The sequence below is a fragment of the Coturnix japonica genome, chromosome 2 (assembly GCF_054131305.1).
Source record: "Coturnix japonica strain WE chromosome 2, WE-NBRP24, whole genome shotgun sequence".
In the NCBI taxonomy this organism is placed as follows: Eukaryota; Metazoa; Chordata; class Aves; order Galliformes; family Phasianidae; genus Coturnix; species Coturnix japonica.
This window is the reverse complement of record NC_140664.1, coordinates 62,906,211-62,930,184: the sequence shown is the minus strand read 5'-3', so window position 1 is coordinate 62,930,184 and position 23,974 is coordinate 62,906,211. Positions and strand designations below refer to the sequence as shown.

At 40.9% G+C, this 23,974-nt stretch overlaps 1 protein-coding gene across 1 annotated transcript in view; it reads right to left on the bottom strand.

The window, feature by feature from the left end:
• The window catches only part of ITPRID1 (ITPR interacting domain containing 1), a 55,065-nt gene that overhangs the window by 16,767 nt on the left and 14,324 nt on the right, over positions 1-23,974 (bottom strand). The window contains exons 5-8 of the mRNA XM_015855069.3: positions 20,311-20,897; positions 18,093-18,147; positions 2,648-2,733; positions 809-2,281 (exon numbers count right to left, since the gene is read on the bottom strand). Coding sequence (XP_015710555.2) covers positions 809-2,281; positions 2,648-2,733; positions 18,093-18,147; positions 20,311-20,897 — 2,201 coding nt within the window. The remainder of the gene's footprint in view (positions 1-808; positions 2,282-2,647; positions 2,734-18,092; positions 18,148-20,310; positions 20,898-23,974) is intronic.

Genomic DNA, 23,974 nt, shown 5'->3' with positions numbered 1-23,974 from the left:
TCAAATTCCAAAACCTTATGATGTGTAAAAAGAAGAGCAAAAATAGAAACTCCTGCAAATTATCAGGGTCTATGTTGCTCCTTTCCACATTTCTCTCAGGACATAAACCCTCCCCAGTTCTCTTCTCCCTCAACACACCCTGAGTCTTTCACAACTTTTGGGAACTCAAGGGAATTCAGACCAAAGAAATAAAAATCTGGACTTGTTACTGCAAAAATTGTCTTAATGCAACTCTAGATTTCATGGAAGCTTCCTACTCCTCCATGATGAAATGGTTTGAGGCACTAAGAAGTTGCCATTCACTTTGATTTAAAACAGTCTGGCTCATTGATGTATCTGGGTATGCACAGTTTGTATTTAGCAAACACTATGCAATAGAACCTAAGGTAGCTCCCAGTAAAAGGGGATTGCACCTTGTATTTTCTGCAGTGCAGGAAGTTACTCAGTAACTGCAATTCAGCTGATTCACTGGAAATCATTCAAAGTGACTGAAACCCATGCTGTAAACCAAACCTTGTCTCAGCTCTTCACTTAACCTGAACGTTATCATTCAGTTCTCAGCATTTTAAGACTGAAATGAACATTATGAAAATAAGCAGTCCCAAAAAACTGAAGGTATACACATATGTTTGCCACTTTTGTTTAGAAAGAAATGCTTCCCTGCTTGACTCAGAAGGTTATATTCCCAATATATGTCTCACTAAAGAAACAAGTGTGAGAGATGAGGAAAGGGAAAGGAAGCTTGTGCACTTGGCACGTGAGCATGTCAGCTGTTATTGTGCACAATTATTTGAAGAAGTCTACTCACCAGAGGAAGATTTCTCATTGCATTTTCCTGCAGGAACGACAGTGTCCTCAAGACATGCAGCTTGTTGGCAGCCTGGTTTGAGCAGCAGCCCATGGGGCTATGGGGAGAAACAGCCACAGGACATGTCCATAAGCAGCAGCAGCAATGGCAGCAGCAGTAGTGGCAGCAGGGATTGCCCTGTGCACCCATCATTCCAGAGGTTTCACTGCAATGGTGTGGCCTATATTTGCCAGAGAGCATGGTGTCAAGGGAGGCTGATTTTGTCAGGTGGCTATGGGGTGGGCAAAGCACAGGCAGCTGCCCGGTCTTTCTGTTTTCTCCAGTTTGGCTGGGAGTGTCAGTGGTCTGCTTCACACTGTCCTCTGAAGCCCTTGGGTCTGACCATATGGGACTACCAACCCCAGAGCAGTGCACTAACACCTTGGACGAGTCCACATGGCCATCCTTTGCAAGGCTTTCAGTGCAAGGAAGATTTTGCCTCATGCACTTCACCCTTGAGGTAAACTCCAGCCCTGAAGGCATCTGAACAGTAACAGATCTCAGAGGAGTATGAGTCATTTCACAGTTTTGGACAGGGTCTCCCAGTTCTGGTTTCTTAGTGCCTAACATTTCCTTTGTGCTCCCTATCTCTTGACTGTTGGGTGAACTTAACCCTGGCCCTTCTGCTTGGCATGGGGGAGGCACTTGTGAAGAGCAGCTTGGAGCAGCAAGGCCTTTAGTCAGAGTTTCTGGGAGTCCCCTTCTGGAGGAGCGTCTTATTTTTTTCCCATCAGCACCCATTTTAAAAAACTTTTGCCTGTTTGTCTCCTCCTTTGCTGCAAGCAGGGCATCATTTCTGATGACCACTTCCACACCCCACCACAGTTCTTCACCACATTCTGTACAGTCTCTGTGGACATCTCTGCGACATGTGACTTCACTGTCCTCTTCCATAAGGCCTCTCTCACTTTCATCATCATCTCTCATCTTGCTCTCAGTGATGAATACAGGGTTTGCGTCACTCAATTCAGTGAGGGCTGCATTCATGTTTTTACATCCTGTACTGAAATAAAACTGACAATGAAATTCTGATGAGACAGGCTCTCCTTCATCTTGAGTGCCACCCTTAAAAGAAGGAGCATTCTCTTCTATGCACTCCTCTTTTTCAAGATGCTGTCTTTCAGTTTTATATTCTTTCATGTCACATAATCTGTCTTGGACACAACTCTGCAGCTCAGCATTACAGGCCTGATGCTCGCCATTTTCTGCAGCTGGCAGGAGGGAAATCTCTTCTCCCTGATCTCTGTGTGCTTCTGTTGGTCTAGATACTGTCATGATGCTTTCATGAGCTGTGATGAAGACTTCACCAACACAATCATCTTGATTTTGTTGGAAATCTTGATTTGACAGAGGAAACTCTGTTGCATGTGACAGAGATATTTGCTGGTTGTAGAGATCAGAAAAAATATTCATCTTTACTGACAAAGATGCATTCTGAAGAAAAAAAAAAAAGAGGAATTGAAATCTCATTGTTTTACCAATGCAAACATTTGCTCTTCATCATTTTGTCTTGGACATCTCTGCACATGAAGTCTCTTTAAATACATCTTTAAATACCAGCAAATCAAATAATCAAAAACTATTGTCTCATTTCTTATCTAACCATGCATTAGTCTGGTGGAAGAGTTGGATAAAACTCTGGGAATGCTTCTTGCCTCCTGAGGTTCTCTAGGAGGATGAATTTGTGTCCATGAAGCTTTCATGACTTCATGATTTTTAAAAGAATTTTTACATTTTGTTACTTGTGCCAAGGTTACAGAGTTTTCATAGACCCGCTGACTAATATTGTTGATTCCTTACTTGTAGTACTAAGGGTTCTGGCAGCTCTTCCATGAACCCACTGCTGTCTGACTGGCAGCTACTTGTTCTTGTCTCCATCATTTCTGCTGGGGAAAATAAAAGATGAGAAAAATTACAAAGAAAGCAAATAGCAGCACTTGACCAAAGTAAATACAGAACTAACCAGGGGCACTTCAAGTGTATTTTCTACTTCCAGAATCATAGAATCATAGAATTACTCAGGTTGGAAAAGACCTCAAAGATCATCAAGTACAACCTCAGCTTAACCATAGTACCCTAATTCTAAAAACCCTCTGCTAAATCATATATCTGAGCACTGCATACAAATGACTCTTAAACACATCCAGGCATGATGACTCAACCACCTCCCTGGGGAGCCTATTCCAGTGCTTTTCATTTCCTTTCTGTAAAGAAGTGTTTCCTAACGTCCAACCTAAAGTTCCCTTGGTGCAACTTGAGTCCACTTCCCTTCATCCTGTCATCTGTCACCAGTGAGAGGAGACCTGCCCCGCTCTCACTGTAAGCACCTTTCAGGTACTGGAAGAGAGCAATAAGGTCTCCCCTCAGCCTTCTTTTCTCCAGACTAAACAGCCCCAGTTCCCTCAGCCTCTCCTCATAGGGCTGATTTTCCAGGCCCTTCACAAGCCTCGTTGCCCTTCTCTGGACCTGCTCCAATACCTCCATGTCTTTTTTGTACTGAGGTGCCCAAAACTGAACACAGTACTCAAGGTGAGTCCTCACCAATGCCGAGTACAGGGGCAGGATGACTTCCCTAATCCTGCTCACCACACCATTCCTGATACGAGCCAGGATGCCATTGGCCTACTTGGCCACCTGGGCACACTGCTGGCTCATATTCAGTGTCCATCAGCACACCAAGGTCCCTTTCCATCAGGCAGCTTTCCAGCCACACCTCCTAGAAATATTCTTCTTCACCATCTTCTAGAAACATTCTCGACCCTGGTGCTGTTGCCCAGAAAGCTCCAATATCACTATGACCAGAACAAATAATAACATGTGCTCAGGATAGCTACTGCTGATGATGCTCACTTATCCTCCAGTTTAATCATCAGCTGCAGATTTCATTTTTGATATATTTGCACAACATATGCAATGTAAGTAATCTATAAATAATCCAGCCATTTGTTTTCCTTCACTAAGCATGTTGTCTTTTGACAGTTGGTTGCTAGAACTGGCTCCTGCCAAGTCTCATCAATGTGTAATTTGTGTGGCTTCAGCCAGGTGAATGGAGCTGTCCTACTGTCTCACTAGATCAGTTTGTCCTTTGAGGAACCTTGGTTGATTTTTTGTGGGATTTGGCTATATAACAAGAATAATAAGAACAGTAACAAGTAGAAATGACATAAGATTGCATGGTAAGACATAAAAGCAAAAGAAAAATATTCTAGATCTACTCCAGAGAAGATCTGTAATCTAGTACCAACATCATCTGGATAAATAAGTTTTTACTTCAACATTTGCACCTAAATTATACAACATTAGCTATCCAGTTTCATCAGTATAAAGACAGTCCTCTTCAAAAGTACAAATGCTAGTGAGTAAACCCACAGTTATACTGAACATCCCAATTAACTCTCAGCCCTTGGATAACACACATTTTCAGATAACATTTATGATCATAGCGCCTTCATTCTAAGATAGCTGGCACAAAAACAGAACCAGAGTATGGGAAGCAAGCTAAGGGATTGTGCTAGAAAAGAAACAGGATGGATGCAGACTCTCTGGATACATGTCTCCTCTTCCCTGCATACATAACTACTACTGAGTCTTAACACTTTTTATTTTCTGGTTTTATGCATGAGAATGCGACAGTTCTTCAAGCAGTTCTGAGACATGAGCTATTAATTCTCCTTTGTGTGAACTGGAAAAACCCAAAAACGTGTCTATAAATAATGTTTACACACATTAAGAAACTCTGGACTTGATTAGGTATATCTTGGGCATAAATTGATGAAAATCATGCAATCTATTTGTAGACAGCAACTGCAAAACCAAAACCACATTTTACCTTTTGTAAAAAATAATTACTTGCATTATCTCTTGGTAGCATCACCCATACATCACTCACTTTTCCGATTTCAGATGAGAAATACACAGTTCCTATCTCACACATTACAAAATCTGCAATGAAGCCTGCTGAAAAATGCCTGTCTTGTGGGTGGTCTCAAAACTCATTCTTGCAGTTTCCCACAAACAGCATCATGGCTCAGCCTATTCTCCAGGGAGAATGCTCTACATATTCTCTGAACTTTTTTTAAAAGCTGTTTCAATTACCCTTTGCATCTTTGCCAGCTGTTGCTTCCAGTGCGTCGGTCTGGCCTGTAGTTTTCCAAACATAAAGAAGAAGAAATAAAGGCTTAGGAAAAATCTGAGAAGTAGAAAAGCTTCAGCTGCTATGGTTTCAACCACTGCGAGGCTCAAAATAACGTCTCATGAGAGAAAGACTCTCTTCAAGCTTTACATCTGCATAGTTAGAAGACCACGCTGTCTGTTTATTTAGTGTTCCAAGGTAACTGTTTTAATCCCAAAACACACAGGTTATGAAGCTGGAATGCTCCTTGTAGGAACAACTTTAAATGGAAGAGGAGTGCTGTTAGAATCTATCATCTGATCTGGTCAAAATCAGGTGGCTCCTGCCAGGTTTGGCCCATTCATTACAATAACTGTAATGCATCTGCTTCAGCAGGACAGTCAGTTGTGTTCATATATCACAAACAACCAGCCATACACCCACGTTTATAGTTTCCTGCACTAGCTGGAGAACTAACCAAAGTATGTGATGGTGCACTCTGGGCTGATGTTTCCTGGAAAACAAAAAAAGGCTGGGAGAAAGGACTGAAGATCAAGTTTACAGCACTACAATTAGACTACAGGAAGATCTCTGTGAGTCTCGCTCAACTTCCCCTGAAAGTAGGTGTCGTGTGTTTGGCTGTTATCATTCTCACTGAATAAACATCAAGTTTCAAACCACTCTGAAAGCCTGTATATATATTTAAAAGTGGTTATATTATAGAATCTTCTGACCCTTCTGAGAATTAACCCAGTTTCTACAGTTCTTGTGTAAGCAAAATAGAAAGTAATTTATAGTAGAAGCAGAACCATTTTAAGAACAGTTCACTCATATCAGTGAAGGTGATCTGAGTTAGGCTCACCTGATTTGCACCTACATGCATGATAGATGTGTAATAAACTAATACTCCTAGAGTAAAGGCTTAAATTCTCCATTTTTTTCCATGTAAAGTGAGGTCTCTGAGGGTCTGTGCTGACAATCTATTCCAAGTACATTCAGATGCCTAATTTAATCACTGCATCCCACACTGACATGTGAGAGCCTACCCAGTGTGCTAGGCTATATCAAAGCTACTCAGATTAACATAAGGAGTTTTTAATAGATGAGACAGAACATTTCATTGATAGCCAGACAAAATTTCTGTGATTTCCATGGGAGTCTGAATTAAAACCAAGACTTAGTAAGAAAAAATATGGCTCTCCAATGCAAGGTGAGGTGAAAAGCTTTGAAGAAATTGTCAAAGTGCTCCCATGAGGACTTTGAGCTGAACAGTACTCTCCTAGGAGAAATGCAGAGCTGTGCTGTGCTGTGGGCTGGGTCAGAACTCGATCAAAGTCAATGTCCTTTACAAATTGAGGCAGATCAATTACAAACTATTTAAATACAGTTTGGTTTAATGTCTGCATACTGGATTCAAGTAATGTTTGCATAACGGAAGACAGCATTTGTATACTGGGGAAACTGCTTTGGATGAAGCCTGGGCAGATCTCTCACTTCATTTCCACCGAGTGTCCCAAACAGGGATTGAGACTGAAAATTAGAGCATGTCTAATGCCATCCTGTGGAGAAACAGAGTTTCCCTCTTTATAAAGGCTGCTAGTTTGCCAATGGTAACAGTACAGTTTTCTTGGCAGGCTGTAGTATATCGTGAGGATAGCCATAGCTTGAATTCATACTATGTCTAGACCTTTCATGACCAAATCGTCCCCCTGCCAGTTCTTCTGAGCATGTTCAGACTGGATGTTGTTGCTAGATACCTAAAGCACTGTCAGCACCATTTCACAGCAGCAATTCTTTAAATGAAATTACAGCAACTGGAAGAGCATCTTAAGAAAGAATACAAGTTGGCCAATAAGACAGAGGGAAGGGTCAGCAAAATTTACATAAATATTCCTTTCACATTCAAATGTATTTGGTTTGGTTTGGTTTGATTTGGTTGTTTGTTTTCTGAAACAAATCTGACATTTTTTAATCAAAAGGAGAAAGGTGAAAAAAAAAAATAATGGGTTAAATTGCCTGAACGTTAAGCAAAACATGTTTTCATTTCTAGTTTACCCAAATCACATTTTTCCCCAATCATTTGGCTCATCCACTGAACCAAAATATTTATTATTCATGGAGCTCCACACAGTTCTCCTAGTGTGTAGAGACATCCAAATCTGTAGAGATTCTGCATATACATGCAGAGAATCACACAAAGGAAAGATAAAGTATGTTTGGAGAAGAAGTAGAGACGCAGACCAGTATTCAACTATGAGCTAAAAATTACAACTCTGGGCCTTGTGTGGAGAATACATCTGGCTATGCTGGAAAGCGGAAACCTGAGAATTGCCCCTAAAGACCTTGGTGAAGAAAACCTTGGCTCTTCGCCTTTTTGTGCTAATTGAACTGGGATAGTTCAGCTCTTGCATCCCATTTCTATTCTGCTTGAATTTTAAATAAAAATAGGTTACAGGAACTATCTAATCAGGTTTCTGCTTCGTTTTGTATCACATAAGAAAGTATATACCTTCCAGATCCCAAAGGTCCCACAGCTTTCCAGCCCTTTACTTGATCAATCCAAATTCATTAAGAGACTTTCTCTCCTTATTTGCATGCAGATACAGTGGCTTCCATTTTCAGCAGCTTTCAGTACAGGAACTTTCTGAAGCTCCTGGGCTCCTAGGTTTACCACTAATGAAAGAATATTCCCTAATTAGTAAAAAATAAGTGCTGAAGTGCAGTTCTGGGTTCCTTTGAATACTCTGCAGCTGGTTTTCTGTGGACTTGGCTGCAAACAATACAACCTCTTTCTAGTTTCTATCCAGGAGAATACTCACAATGTGAAAAGATGCCATGAGAACTTCTGCATTAACTGTAAACTATCCATATTTTTTGCACGTCTACTGAATCAAATTAATGTTGATCGATGCTCTCTGATGTTTGTCTTCTACCTCATTTGATTACTTAGGGAATTACAAGCACAATAACTTTGAATGAAAGAGCGTTTATGCTAATTTGAATTTTAAATTCACATATTAAAATTTTGGCTTCTCTTCCTGTCATAGGAAAAAGCAGGATGACCAACTGCAGCCTCACCACACTGTTCAGATTCTTGTAATCATTTAAATATTGCTGGACCTTGATGAGGTTAAGCATTTCTACAGCTATTTGTACCAGGGACTAAAGAACACAGAGGTGCTACAGGGTAGTAGGGTATTTTGAGAAGAAAAAAGAAGTCTGAAGGGTTTAATCTGACTTTTTCTCTAAGCTATACAAGCAAAGACACTTTGAAACCTCACACAGAACTCTCAAGGCACTAGCATCATTACAGCTTAAATACTTACGCTAGGTTCAGCAAGAAAACTAGATTCTGGCTTAAGACTATGTATAATGTTCCCATGCCCAGAGTTTAGTGCACACATAAATATCTCACCGACTGGGGCCTGAAAAACACTTGGATTCAGCAATAGTTGAAATCAACAACAGAAGAATGGAAGAACCACTGCAGTTAAGAAATAGGTTGAATGAAAGTTACACTGTGTTCACAGAAGTACAAGAACTGAAAGGACGTTTTCTTACACCCTATCCATTCTGTGTTTTGCTTCTCAAACACAGACGTTAATACTAAAGCTGTTCAAGAAGTTTCAAAAATGTATTTTTGAAAATACATGAATGTGCTTCCAAAAAAGAAATGAGGTTGTTTTGGGTATCTAGTAGTATCCTTCCCCTTTAGACACACTGCACTGCCTTGCCGCATTTCAGAAAAGGATGCTGTAGTAAGTGCTGACTGTGCTACAGGAATATGTCACCCACAAGGCACAGTTACTGGTGGTCTGCTCTCGCCATGAGAGAACTGCAGTAGCTTACTCCCCTCTCTTGCTACCCAGACAGGAGAGGCACCACCAACTTTAAGCATTATGCTCCATTATATGGCTGCTAAGGTCTGATAAAATCCACTGAAAATATGAATTTCCCATAAAGCACAAAGAACTCCATTTGGTGATGTTTTCCAGCAAAGCAGATTTTCTGAAGCCCATCGAACCTTGTTGCACCAGAAGAAATTATTTTGTACAATTTTCAGCATTTTGGTTAAGTAAATGTTGCTATTTATACCAGTTCCAGTGTGTGTGCAATAAAACCATACTGTCTTTCCCTACTGTTGGAAGTAGTTCCCTCATAGAAAAATGAACTGATTCTTGACTGTTATCTGTGAAAATAAGCATTTTACTTAGTGCTACTTAGTGCAAAAGAAAGGGTCAATTCTTAGTCCCTTTTTAATACTCCTGTACAACAATAACATTCACTTTTCATGCTGCAGAATGGATGAGCAAGTGAACTGAGCTAAGAAGATCTGATTCATGTTTATTTTCTGGTCAAACACAATACACACATCTACAACGGTTTTTCCAGTAAGAGAAATTAGTCTAGAAATGCCTCTCACTGGACTGATGCTGTGGGACTGACCTCTCTATTCAGCTACTGCTCAGTTTTGTGCGGCATTTCAGCAGATACTCACCAGATGGCAGCAGCACATAAACCACAAATTTTGTTTCCAAAGGCCAACAACAACAACAACACAGAGTTTTTAACGATGTCTTTTTGCAGATTTTGTTTTTCAATAACATTATACCAGTAACTAGATAAACGATCTTGTTGCAATAGACATATTATATGAAAGCAAATAATGCACCCCAAAATGCATTAAGTGCAACAAAAGAATCTATTTTTATTCAAACCCAAACAAAGCTCAGAAATGTGTGTACCCCCTGCTCCCTATGAACTGAAGGGGGTTTCCGTGCCAAAGATCCAAGACAGTGTGACAAAGTGATAAGATAAAAAGAGCCCTGTATGTTATTACCAATGCCATACCGTAACAGTAGTTATTTCACAAATACCACAAATGAGGGGTCCAGTAGAGCTTACAAGGTGAATAGAATCTGGCTCCTCTGAGGAATTTACTTATGCTTGTCAAAACCCTGTTACCTCATTTCTCAACCCATCTGCAACCCATATTCTCCCCATCATTTTGAGTAACACTTAGGTATATATATTTAGGTATAGGGGAAAACCTTGTGCCCCCCCTGATGTCTGCAAGGAACTCATGTGGGACAAGAATGCACGATACTACACCCAGCATGACTGGACTTGGTCAGGGGAGATGTAAAGCAGAGGGCTCACTTGTCAAGTGAAAGCCACAGTTATTTTGCTTCATCTCCGCATGCAGCCTTCAGTTCTTTGTGCTGTTAGCCATGGGGTCTGTAGATCAGGGCCATCATTAGCAGGAGGCATGTGCATAGCCCCAGGGGAGCTCTCGCACCTTGTGACCAAGTGCACACATGGTGCTTCACATCCTCCTGTTCAGGCTCCAGTTCCTTGCCCAGGGTTCCCAGCTCCCCTTGGGAGGATGTTGGCCTATATGTTCTCCAAATATTAACCATGAGCACCTGAGGGAATGAGGTCAGGAAGCATTAAAGGCATAAACTGCTATGGCATAAATAGCTACATAGCAACTCTGCATCTACCATTAGCGCATTCAGCTTCAATCCCTCTCCTGCAAAACACCTGAAGAAAAAGCATTTTTGCACCAGGTTCAGCCAAGTTTTTGGCTTAAGATTCAGTGTATAGATGGTTGTGTCTGTCAGGCTCGTGGCACAGCACAGCCGGCAGGCAGAGCACAGCAGCCTGGAGCTCTGCCCAGGCTGTGAAACATGCTGGAGAAGTTGGGTGAGAGGGCAAACTTGGCTCCTTAATGCTGTGGCTAGACAACCCTTGATATCCAACCTGCATACTAGCAGGCTTTAATGCCGGTGGACATATTTACTGATTTAAAACTAGCTTCAGTACATCTGCTCTGCCCTACAGTCAGCACTGTGACAGCAGGTATGAATATACTCCATTGTGAAGCGCCTGAGGCTGGTGGGTGGGTTGGCTGGCTCTCTCTTCCACTTTCGTGCATTACAGGTTTTGTGGAAAGAAGCTTTGTAGAAGAACTGAATTAGATGATAACAATATACCAAGCTGCTCATTAAAGAAAATTAAAACTTTTGTTTTTTAATGTTCATTCCTAGCTAAATTGTAGATGAACACAGGCAAGAGAAGTAGTGTGCTCCCTACCTTCTGCATGACTGAAAAGGATATTCCTTCCTTCCTTGCACTAGTGAACCACCCTCTGCCTCTCCAGAGGAGGTCAGAACTGATGTGTGTGTACTTTGCTGACAGAGGTTCTGGAACCTCCAACTTTGCCCTTCTTAAGAATATTCCCAAACAATTTGGTCCACAGAAAGCCCCCTTAAGGTATTTAAAGTAGATGGGGGCAAAGGTCCCATCAGGTCTGGTAACACAGCATGGCATCATGAATCTCACACATTGTCACTGAGAGCAGCAGACACACCCCTGCAAGCTGCCGTGCTTGGAGCAAGGCGTCTGCCTTGCCTGCCACTCACAGCTTCCGATCGCTTCCTGCTTGTCCTACACAAGAACACACTGCCCTAGAAATGAAAAAAAAAAGAGTATAAATGAGTAATCTAAGAGCTGAATTTGACAGGAAAAGAGAGAACACTGTAGGCAGTTATCTGTGAAAGATGATGTTTCTGCAGACTGGGAGGTTAGGCGTAGTGATGAATCTAGTCAAAACCTGAAATTGCAGTCACTTTGACAATGGTCTTTTATCTTCCTTCAGCTGATGAAACAGCTTCAAACTTTGCCAGGTCCTCCTCCTACTTTTTCCTTGAGAGTCAGGATCACTTCCATCTTATTTCAGTTGAGCTTCAGCCAACTGTCATTAATTCAGATTCATGCTGCTGCCAAATGTCGGGAGAGACGGGTGACGGTTGTGTCTGCTTCTGATGAAAATGAGAGGTAGAGCTGAATGTCATCAGCCTACACTGTAGATCATGTTACATCACAACTTCTCCCAGTAGCAGCTGCACAAAGATAATGAATAAAAAATAAGTGATTGCAGAGAGCCTCGTAGGGCTCTGTGCACCTCACAAAAGGAAGAACGGCTTCTGGCAAAACTTACAGAGACCTTTGAGAAACATGAGTGGGAAGCCTCTTTGGTCTTGCTAGGGTCCTGCAAATTCTGCCTGGTCAGCAGTGGACAAAGCAATCAGGAGGTCAGAATATGTGTCTGGCTTTTGGTGTTGCTTCGTAGAGATCAATTACAGCAGCTCTATTTCCATGGTGATATCCACCGAACTGTGTGGATAAGGAGGCCTAAGAATGTCAAGCTTAGTGAGACTGCCTCTTTGTCAGTGATATTTTCCAAGGAGAAATTCTCAGTATCAGTAAGCAGATAACAAGTATGTAGAAGATGCATTGAATAAGAATCTCAGTTTTCATCTAGAAAGAGATCTGACTTCTCTAGAGTATAAAAACATGACCAGCAAGTATAAAACTTATAGAGTATAAAAACAAGATAACAGCAAAGCCCACTTCTCAAAGGGGTCACTGACAGTGGCAGGAACAAGTCCTCTTCCTTAACAGCTATGGCAAAGCAATATGGTAGCATCAGAACAAGGTATCTATGCTCTCACAAATCTGCTCTGAAGTGGGATGTGAGGTTGGATGAATTTTGGAATGAGGCTTAATGTCCAAATGGCCAATCTGGTACCTTTAGCAAGCATGATGGAGGTCAGGCAAGGCTCTGGTACTGCTGTGCTCTGTTGAGGATGTAGGTAGGAAAGGCAGAGGAAAAAATATTAGAAAAGGCCTGATTTCAAGACCTCAATGCAATTTTTGCACAGCTAGATTTCATTTCAGAAGTTTTCTTGTTAAAAAAGCTATAGTTGTTAATCTAAATTGACCACTTGAACTATGTAGTTGTCCCCTTGAAGACCTAAGGTATTTTTTCTTTCCTCCCACCTAAGATTTAAACAGCAACAGGTTTTTATAACTTTCTTTGGGCCATCTGCCTTAAGTATGCAGTATATGCATATCCTTTCCCGCTAGGATGAATCAGTCTGCAGGACCTAAAATATGACACATATGTGCAACAAAATGTTACGAATGTGCAATGACTTTTAGGAATGTACTCACTGAAAATCAAACAAGCCCTGGAATCCCTGAGATGGCTGTATCTACCTGAGGACTGTGGACAGAGTTTCCTGACACCACTAGCAGGTGGCTCACCTTCCCAAAGACCATCTCAGAAGTGTGCCAGATTTCCTGTATTTGCTGCTTGTCTATTTTCTGCCCAGGTGACTGTGGGCATCACCACCTCCTGTGTCTCCATCGTTTCACAACTTTGCTTTTCAGTGTTGCTCTTTTCTCTCAGTCTCTGCTTTCTAGCAGTTTTTGCTTATTTCTGGGACCACAGAACTTTCCCTCAAGGCTTCTTCAGACTACAAAACGTCTGAAAATGACACAGCTTCCTCTCAGTCTCACTTATCAGTGCCTTATGTAGAGAAATGGGAAGAATGAAAAGGCCTTTAAATGGTTGTGGTCAGAAGATGGGAAAAATGTAGTCTACAGCATCATAAAACAAAAGAAAACAGCTAAAAAAAAGCAGTTGACTCCTCTGTGCCAGGTCACCTGCAGAAGATAAAACTTTTACAAAGAGGGCTTCTCCCCACACCCCGAGAAAGACGTGCTCTTTCCTCTATATGGGGAATGGCAGTGCTGTGCAAAGAGTCATGTCCTACCAAGCAATGAGACCAAAAAGCAAAGCATCCAAGAGCAACTTCCACTAATAACATAGCAAAACTTATCTTTGTTGCACAGAATGTGGAACACTGTGAGTGTTCTCTTTAGTGTCTTCCTGGATCTCTTCTTTTGAAGGAGTGGAGATTATTTTTTACTGCGCAATGCTAACTCAAATGAACTGCCTCAATAACATATAGATGTTTATTAAGAATCTATTACTGTGTTTTCTGAAGGGAGACCTCATAACAGGAGACCCTATGTGATCATTAACCAATTGCAAAGCTTAACATGAATATCAGGCAGCACCAACAGAAGAGTTATTATAGGACATTTTTAAGTTCCAGATCTTGATTGCCACTTTAGGAAGTGTCCTCATTGGCTGTTCCTTTGTTTTTCCCTTTTATTTATTCTGTTTTTAAAACTAAAAATCATTGTGTAGTAAGCAAATAAAAACATTGTGATGCAGGTACTGCAGTAAATAAGAAATACTAAATAACTCTTCTTTGCACTGAAAATAGAGAAAGGCATGTAGAAAAATCCTATGCTCTCGGAAGCACAGGAAATATATGTGCCTTTTCCTCTTGCCCTTTTGAAGACATTGCTGCTTCAGTTGCAGGCAGACATTACAATGGGTAATAGATAACAAAGAGGATTCACATTCTTGGCACTCAGTCAATTAAAAGAAATGCCAATTGCATTCTGTGAATATTCCCATGGTGCCAAACCGTAAGAGAAGTCTGTGAGTGGGAGGAGTGAAGGTGTGATAATTGAAAGAATTGCCACTTGATAAGTCACAGGAGCTAACGCTTTAGCTCAGCATGCGGGGAAGCTAGAACGTTCCCAGCTGCTGCAAAAAAATGGGTGTTTGCGATCCCTGGCACCACTCGTTGGGACAAGATGAATCACAAATGCTTCAGTAGCTAGCTACCATGTCACAGGGAGCCAGATGGAGGTGGTTACTTTTCTGATTGATTGCCTCCTGGGCTACCATGGGCTTTTCCAGCAGGCTAATGCCTTTCTGCTGGCACTCGATGCCCGGGTCAGCGCCATGCAGGAATTCCTGCTTCTCAGTAAGTCGCCACCCCGCTGAGGAAGAGGGAAGCAAAGAAGCAAGAGAGAGAGGGACTCTACAAGGTGCACCCAAGTAACACTGACTCCTTAATAGACATGGCTGCTAATGAATTTTCAGGCACGTGCTGAGTTAAGGGGATGAACAACATTGAAACACCCTTTAGTTAAACCCAGTGCTTTACAAAGGCTAATTGAAAAAGGAAGGAGCAGCAGGGGTGGGGGGTGGAACAAGGCAGAAGAAGGGGCAGAGGGGGAAAACAGCTCTATTTTTCAAGTGCTGAATATGAAATCCCTGCAACAGATGAGTTTGCATGCAAGCCTGCACCTCATCAGGGCAAAGATACAGTGAGTGGAGTCAAGCAATTTTCCTCCGCGCACAGCACCCCCAGCCCCTTACCCTGCCCAGCCAGCTTTCTCAACTGTGAGCTTTAGAATATAAACAGCCAATAAGTAAGGACAATAACTGCAGTTCCTGCTGAGAGCTAACTCTGCCTGTCATGCATTTGCTGGGTCCTAATACAGGACAGTGAATAAAGCTTCATTACAGAACAATGGAGTTAGCTGCCAGAGCCTACAGATTTGAATAAACAACAAATAAGCAACATCTGCTCCAGCATATGTGTATGGTAAAAAAAAAAAGTCACAAAATAAAAGAATTTGTAAATGCCAAAAGCAACACTAAACTGCCAGTGCTACTGTAGAGTGAATTTTTAATTGCACATGCATACAGGCAGGCTGTGGGTATTAGTCTCACATATGTCTGGTTGCTGCCAACCTGGGAGTATAGATGAATTTAATTAAATAAGGATTATCCCTTCTCTCCAGTACAATTACTTATTTATAACAATGATAAAATTGCCTAATAAAAAAGATTGTAATATTTTTTAAAACAGAGCTAGAAAACACTCTGCTTTCCCTGTAAGTCATTTGGGGATGTTTGGGGGTTTGAGCGTCTTTTAAAATTAAGTCTCAGCATTCTGCCAAGAGAGAGGGAAAAAAAAGCCTTATCATAAAGCCTACTGCAGTTAAACAGCCAGAATCTACATTATAGAGAAATATAAAGAAGACACACAGCAGCCAGGGAATTGGCTTTCATGGGGAGTGTAGAAAATTAAGCAATTGGACTAAAATTGAGGCCAGGCTACAGAGCCAAGGGACAATACCAGAGGGACAGGCACTTTCATAAGTCACCCGTCTCTAATATGCTCCATCTAGGCAGAGCAGTCTGTTCCTATCTATCTCTATTTCTTCTCATGGTGGGCACCTCATGCTTCTCTGCTCAGGTAAGATCCCATTTCAGCAGGGTCATGCCAGGCTCCAGAACATTCATTATTGCTCTCATACCCCTTCTCACAGAGCCTGCAAACAAATGAAAACAGGCCCTTAATGCTATCAGGCACTGCACGAGCCTTGAAAAATAGGCAGCCTGTATCCCCAATGATTTTCAGTCCAAATCTAATTTCAGGCATGTTCTCCTGGGAGCTGAGGTTTCCCTGCATAGGCTCCTGATGGAACCTGGACTGCATTTCCCACTCTAGCTCCTACTTTGAGGGTCTCTGCTTATTGGTCTGAGATAAATTCTGCAGTTTGATAGGAATCTTTGTAAGATACAGTGTTATTCACTAACTAACAACATCGCATTCATAATCGGTAAGTTCTGACTGCTTCCACGATACAAAGCAAATTGAAGTAGTAGTAAGAATCCCATGGGTATGGAGGGGCACGTCATTTAATAGCAGTGGGAAAAAGAGAGAGAACATGAATAGAGCCCATAAAAGAGACTTTAAATTTAGGCCAAGCATCAACAACTCTAAAAGAACAGAGTAAGAAAGAGTGAGAGATTGCAGTGTTTAAACAAAATTCTAAAACACGCTGCTGTGAAGGCATAAATCTTTATATAAGTGCAGTTCAATTGTATGATAAATGGATCACTTAATTAGATATGAGTCACATCAGAATTAAAAACAAATAACTACTTTCTGCTTTCTCTGTTATGAATTTTTTTTACCAAACACTCAGGTTGCTTATTCCTGTCTTAGAAGACTATTCAGGTTATACAGTTGATTCCCCCCTCTCCCCCCGATATATTGATATAAGTATATAATCTTCAAACTCCTTTAACTAATGCCTCTATCATTAAATAGTGTAGCCACCTTTTACAGCTGGGCAAAGAAAGGAAAAGAACCTTCTGGAGTATGATCCAGATCCAGAGAATTCATTATGTACTCTATCACAGTTACTCAGCTCCAGTATTTAATGAGAAAACTCCACACACACTGATGGAATCACTGGCTTAACAGAAATCAGTGGAACTCTGGCCACTGCCTTCAAAAGGCTCGTGATTTCACTCCTATACCTCCAACTGTAGCTCCAATCAATGACACAATTAAATGATCAGCATTAATAGATAGCTTATTATTATTATTATTATTATTATTATTATTATTATTATTATTATTATTATTATTATTATTATTTTTGAGATACCTACTTATGCATTTGAGTGGCTTAATTATTTCTGCCAGCTCCACTAAATTGATATAATGTAGTCCTCAAAAGTGAAGGACTCATTGACTTTTGTCCTTCACTGTTTCATTCACACTACTTTCTTTCATACAAAAGTTCTGTCCTTTAAAAAAAAAAAAAAAAAAAAAAAAAAGCAAGAAAAATAAGCCTGCCAGTGCTGCTCTGAGCACCAATTTAGCAAGGTTTTCTAGGGAGCAAGGCCAAACACTCCATGTTCTGGGGACTGAACAGCCATCTTCTCCAGTACCACCGCCCCTGCCAGTAAATGCTTCCCAGGATCCAAGCTCAGATAGCCTCAAATGACAGCGTAACATCTGGTCTAACAGCTTTGTGTTTAATCCTTTCACACACTCCTCAAACAATTATTTTCTAACACAATTCAGTGCTATGTCTGCTCACGTGATGACGGTGTGTGTGGTGTAGGAGACTGATGATGGAGCAGGGCCATGCTGCCACCAGAATGTCATGGTTGTATAGTCCTGGTTGACTTGCATATATAGTGGTTGCAGAGCCGTTATCTCCAACCTCATGTTTGATCCTAGATCTGGAAATAGGCAGGTAAGGGGTCATTTGGATCTGGCAAATGAATCCCTGAGTGGGAATGAAGCTTTTGTGTCATCTGGAAGTGTAAAGAAGTCTGCTTAAAACATCATATGGATGCCCCAGACCCTCAAGGCTTTTCATGTGAAGTTCTCTCTTCAGGTGCATTTGCTGTGTCTCCCTGACAAGGTGAGTAAATGTTACATGCCTGTGATTTATCAAGTCTAGACTGGCCATGCTAGAATAATGCATCCAGTGCCAGAAGTGATGGGAGCAGAGAGGGAAAACATATTATGAAAAGCTTTAGAGGAAACTACGTGGAAACATTGCTTTAAAATAAATCTGGCAAAATGTCAGTATCTTAACTCTCACTTGATGTGGTGTCAGGAGTATTTCCACATGGAATGTCATCCTCAAAGCTCTGAATCTGGAAAGGAAGATGAAAAATTCATATTGATAGTAATGATTAGTGGGGAGGGGGGGAAAGGAGCTGGAACAATAATAATAATAATAAAACCTAGATGTTTCAAAGTGAAAACATTAAATCTGCTGGTTCATTTTTGGGTTGTTTCTTTTTTTAAAATATTTGTTCTTGACTTAAGGTAGTCTGTGAAGCCTCCCAAGAGTTCCTCAGGTTATCAATAGAGAAATGATTCCAACCTGAAAGAACACTAACAATCTTGTTTGAACAACCTCAGAGAATCATCCCTAAAAAACCCCTATGATTTAGTGGAAGCCCAAAGAAATATAACCACATAGAGGCAAATTCCTGCCAAATAGCATATGTAAAGTTAGAATATCTTTTCCCTCTAGAATGAAAACCTGTTTGTCTTTTTCATGGTATCAATAGGAACACTGCAACATGATACTGCATAATCTTCCTTCAAAGAAAGTCTTAATAGAAAAGAACGCATTACATGCAAGTAATGCGTATACATGCAGGCTAGGTGTATCTTAGGTACCTGCAGTATTCAGCTTGAGAGATCTCTAAATCACTCCCTGTCAAAGTCCAGGAAGAGAAGGGTCACTGTATACATAACTTTCTTTTTCTCTCCTCCAGACATACGCTACTGGCCATGTTCAGACTAACAATGTAGGTGGGCCTAAGCCTTTCAGCCAGTACACTGCCATTACGGCCTTAATGTAATGATGTGGCAGAGAATATCCAGAAGTTAAACAGTGTACATACAACCTAATTTGAAGATATGACATTCCCAAAATTGTCTTAAGACGTCAAACTGGGGAGTTTGCTGTTATTTGCATTCACTGCTCTGCCAGTGTCTCCCTTTCTACATATGCCTCTAGTCACAGAGCTGCAAGTCCAGCATGCTAAGTGCTTTGCGAAGACATAAGGACTGCCTTGGGACTACAAATTTGCTGTGCTGGAGATCTCTGAAAGGCAACATCTCTCCCACTGAGGGTGAAAGTCAGGCTCAAATATCAACTCTTGAGTCAGCTCTGTCGATACAAAGGCTGAACCAAACCTTTCACAGGAAAATATTGTAAAGATATGAAAAGATAAGCATTCTTTCTTAAGAAGAATGCTGCTACCTTTACCTAATCTTTTCCAATGTTTTTGAAACTGGAAGAAACTTCTGAGCCTCCCTCCCTTCCTCACTCCTAAGTTCCCTATGTTTTCATAGGGTTGTCAACTACCCCATTCCTCCTACTTTCTGTATTTCTTACAATAGAATTGTAAGACTCCTTTCTTTTCCTCACTCATGAAAAATGGCTGGAGAGAATGGCTGGGCGGATGGATAGGCAAGAGTATTCCTGTCATTCTCCCTCAGGGGTCTGTATGATTGGAAGTAATTATACTATAGCCCTTTTTCTGCAGTACTGCGGCCAGAAAAACTTCTGCTGACACAAATCTAGATGTAATAAGAGGACTGGCATGTATCCTGGTCTCTGCTACCTCATGTTGAACCCTGCTGACAACCCACTGTTGCTAAAACACATAGATAGCTGAGTACCATGGACTTTGCTGACAGCAGATATGAGAACAAGCTGCTGTTCTGATTTATTCTGTTTTTAGGATGCTCAGCTTACAGAGTGATAAAATATTTCAAACACTGCTGTAAAACCAAGGATAATTTTGTGGTAAAACTTTCCAAAAAAGCACATCAGAACATGAGCACAGGGGAAAGAAATATAAAAAAACACCAATCTGATGAACTGGTTAATGGTTGGATCTGTAAAAACAACCCTTACCACCTGTATTAGTGTTCCTGCAACTTCCTCCTGCAAAAACCAAACCAAACCAAAACAAAAACAACAACAAAATAACCACCCCAACAACCCAGCGCTGCATAAAACATATTGGCATCTTATGCTGTCATACTGGTTGAATGAATCCTACCTTAGTAACTTTAGTGCCAACCTCCTTGACAGTATCCCAACACAATGACAATTTAAAATAATAAAAACCTCAATGAGCAGAATAAATCCCACTGCTTTTCCCCATAATGCTGCATAATGGTGTTTGAAGTAATTTCTCTAGCTTCCGCCCTGAAAAAGAGAATCTGCACCTATACAACAAATATGGGTAGACAGACAGTGCCAGCAAGCAATATACAAAAATCCACCTCACCTCTTCCATTTCAAATGAGTCTGGAGGCCTGCAGTTTAGACTTGCCAATTTTTTGAGCTTCTGGGCTAAAAGAAAATGGGGCTCTTTTCTTGGCCTTTCTTTGGCAGGCACCTCACTTGGAGAATAAAGGAGCTGTTTTCTCACTAAATGCGATGAAGCACAGGCTTTCCCTGGCAGAGCTGGTGGGCTCTGGGATATGGGATAAGCTGAGGAACCTTTGTCTCTATAAGTTTGCTCCTGGGTCAGGCAGCCCAAGGTAACATGCGCAGAAAATCCTGCCTGGATTGGTCCCCTCTCAGCAGTATCCACACAAAGGTGAGGTTGCTCTTCTGTGCCTGGCATGCTGACTTCCTCAGGTGCCAGCAAGGCCAGCTTCTGTAGTTCTGTCTGCTGAGAAGCCCTTCTCAAGAGCTGACCTATTCTTCTCTTTGCTTGTGTGACCACAGATCTGCTCTTCACAGCATTCAAATGACTAGTCACATTCCCACCAGTTTCCTGTGCTTTGGTCTGCTGGGTGTTCACATCAGTCAGCAAAGATGAGAGGGCACTGGTGATGTGGTCAAGTACTTCCAGTTGTCCAAAACGTCCTTAAGTTTGTCAAAATGAAGGGCAACATAGTTATTACAAATAAACAAACAAAAAACAACCCAAATAATTGGCACCAATGATTATTCAAACTTGTCCTTGATAAGAAACATACTAAGTGTCTGATTAAAAATCGGCTGGATCTTTCTATCTGCTTCCATTCAGACTATATTCAGACACTGCTGTACAGTTCTTTATATCAGCCAAACACACAGTGCTGAATTCATTGGGACAAGTACATCTGAATGCTACTCTGCATGAATAAAACTTACAGAATCCAGCCTGAAGTTCTCCAGCTGGCTGGGCCAGACTTGGATGCCATATCTGAGGACTAATTAAAATTCACGTGGATAAGGTTATTACAACATCTGATCATAAACATTCACTTCTGGCTGCTGTCCAGGATAGCTGCAAAATGCATACAAACCAATAAATACATATTGATAAAAATTGACCATACATGCTATGCCCTCATTTTCAGAACATCACAGAATACTTATCTCCCAGAAACCCACAGCTGATATTGTAAATAAATTATCTTTAACAACAACAAACACCAAAATAATATATTGCATCAAGCTTTTGTAATGTTTGCCACATTTTCCATAGAATAACATACAAAAAGAAATCAACTATGTCTTCCCTAAGGGACCTTGGAGATTTCCTTCTCTGTAACACTATGAAGTTATTTATACAAGGAAATGTAACACATTTGTTTGTGTATTGTGTCTGCATCCATCCTGAGGCAATGAATATGTCACCAGGACTTCTCCTTCCTTGAGAGATTCATTGAGGACAGTAGATGGCAAAATGCTAACATACTTGGCTGCCATTTCTGTTAGAGAGCAGCCAGATTTACTGCATGCAGGCTGTTGGTAATGCTGCTTCACTGATAATTAAACAAGGGGGTATTTGCCATGGATCTGAGTCAGTCTTTTGCATCAGGGATCAATATCACAGTGCTCGATTCCTTATTGCTGCAATATCTCAAGAACAGCCTTTTTTATTTTTTTACTTCCCCAGATACCACCTGATTTTTAAAATCAGAAGACATTGCCACTGCTGCCACTTTTTAAGACAGGCTTAAAAGCAATGCCTGGTTTTGTTTAAGTGTGTTATTTCATCTATGAGCACAGAGTGTTGGTTAGTGTATTGGACAGTTTCCACATGCCTAAGTTTGGGACATTAAGGTAAATCATTTTGTACATCCACTGTGCTATGATACGGTGTAAAGCCATTTTAGCCTCAGTATTTTATCTGGCTCATACTAAATCAGGTCCTAAAAATTACAACTGCTAGTTTCCTTTGACTGACAGAGGCAGAGCAGTCCAGACATTCTGATTTGAACCAGAACCAAAACCGCTGCTGTCTGAAATAAGATTACACATTTTTACACACTGATTAACCCTGGTGAACTATATGAAAGAGTTTGTGAAATCTAAAGCACAAATCAAATAACAAAAGAAATGACGCCTGAACAAGTGTCATCTTATCCATGTGCAGTGTCATGAAGAAATTATGTCAAGGACAGCCTCGCTTTCTGGATTTTTTCTTTCCAGGCAAGCTGTTGCTTTGGCTTCTAGGGGTGCTCCCCGAGGAGCGTGCCTCAAATAGGCAAGAGTCTGATACAAACTCCTTGGTCTCTGAAGCCTGCTTCAAAATAGCCTAAATCTGTACCACAGGTGAGATCCCAAAGGACATAACCACAGATTCATTTTCACTAGAAAGTTCAGCAAATGGCCCTGCTGTAAATAACATTAATGAATTTCAACAGAATCTATATTTTTCATAGAAATTCTGATGACTTTATGATTTACCATTTTAGAATTCAGGAGGAAACATTTGCAGTTTTGTTATCCCCCTTCCCTAAATCTGGTACAACATAGGCTAAGAGAGTTAACTGCATAAAAGATTTGGAAAGCCTTCAACAGGCTCACAGAGGAATGAAGGAACACAGATGTCTCCAGAGTCATTGAGAACTTTCAGTCAACTTTCTTTTTTCTTTTATTCTTTCCTATTTTTTTATTATTTTATTTTTATTTTTATTTTTTTTTTTCCATAGCAAACTGCAGAATTTGGAAAAAACAGAATGTTTGGTGGGACAATAAAGATTTGTCTGAAATTTATGTTCTTCTCAAGAAAATATAAGGTGAAATTTCCACATTTTCTAACATTTTCTACTTTAGATTGCTTCTTCTTGAGCCTTGGTAATTCTGTCGTTGCTAGAACTGAAGCAGTAGCTCAGAGAATGTATTCAGCAATTTATATTACATTTCTTTTCTAAGGATGGTTTTACTGGCTAATATCTATCTCCAGTGATGTGTACCTCTTCTTACTAGCTTAACTTTGATGGTCACAGGATGATCACATATAATGGGAAATAGTGACTACTGCATACACTTATCACAGAGGAGAGTGAGATTTGAACAATGGTTTCAGCACAGTAATTGAAGCAGCCAAGACGCTTACCTCAGGACAGTACAAAAAATGAGTAGTTTTAGCCACAAGTGGATAAAGAGCAGCCCAATGGAGAAGGGCTCGGAGGCTCTGGTGGATGAAAATTTCAATATGAGATGGCAATATGTACTTTGCAGTCCAGAAAGCCAGCTGTATCCTGGGCTGCATCAAAAGAAGTGTCGCTCGCAGGTGAAAGGAGAGGGAGGAATTATTTAGCTGAGAGAAGAGAAGGCTCCAGGGAAACCTTATGGCAGCTTTCCAGGGAGTTACATAAAGGGAGCCCATGGGAAAGACTCTTTATCAAGGAGAGTAGTGACAGGACAAGGGGTACAAGAAAGTAGATTTAGGTTAGATATAAGAAATTCTTTGCTATAATGGTGGTGAGGCCCTGGCACAGGCTGCCTAGAGAAGCTGTGGGTGCCTCACCCCTGGAGGCATTCAAGGCCACGTTTGAAGGAATCCTACAAATTCTGACCTAGTGGGTGGCTTCTCTGCCTTCATCAGCCAGTGTATGGTCTTTAAGGTCCCTTCCAAAACATTCTGAGATTCATTGCAATGGGTGAAAAAACCCTAGAAACAAGACAGAAAAGCCTAAATAAATTTAGATATGACAGTGAGAAAA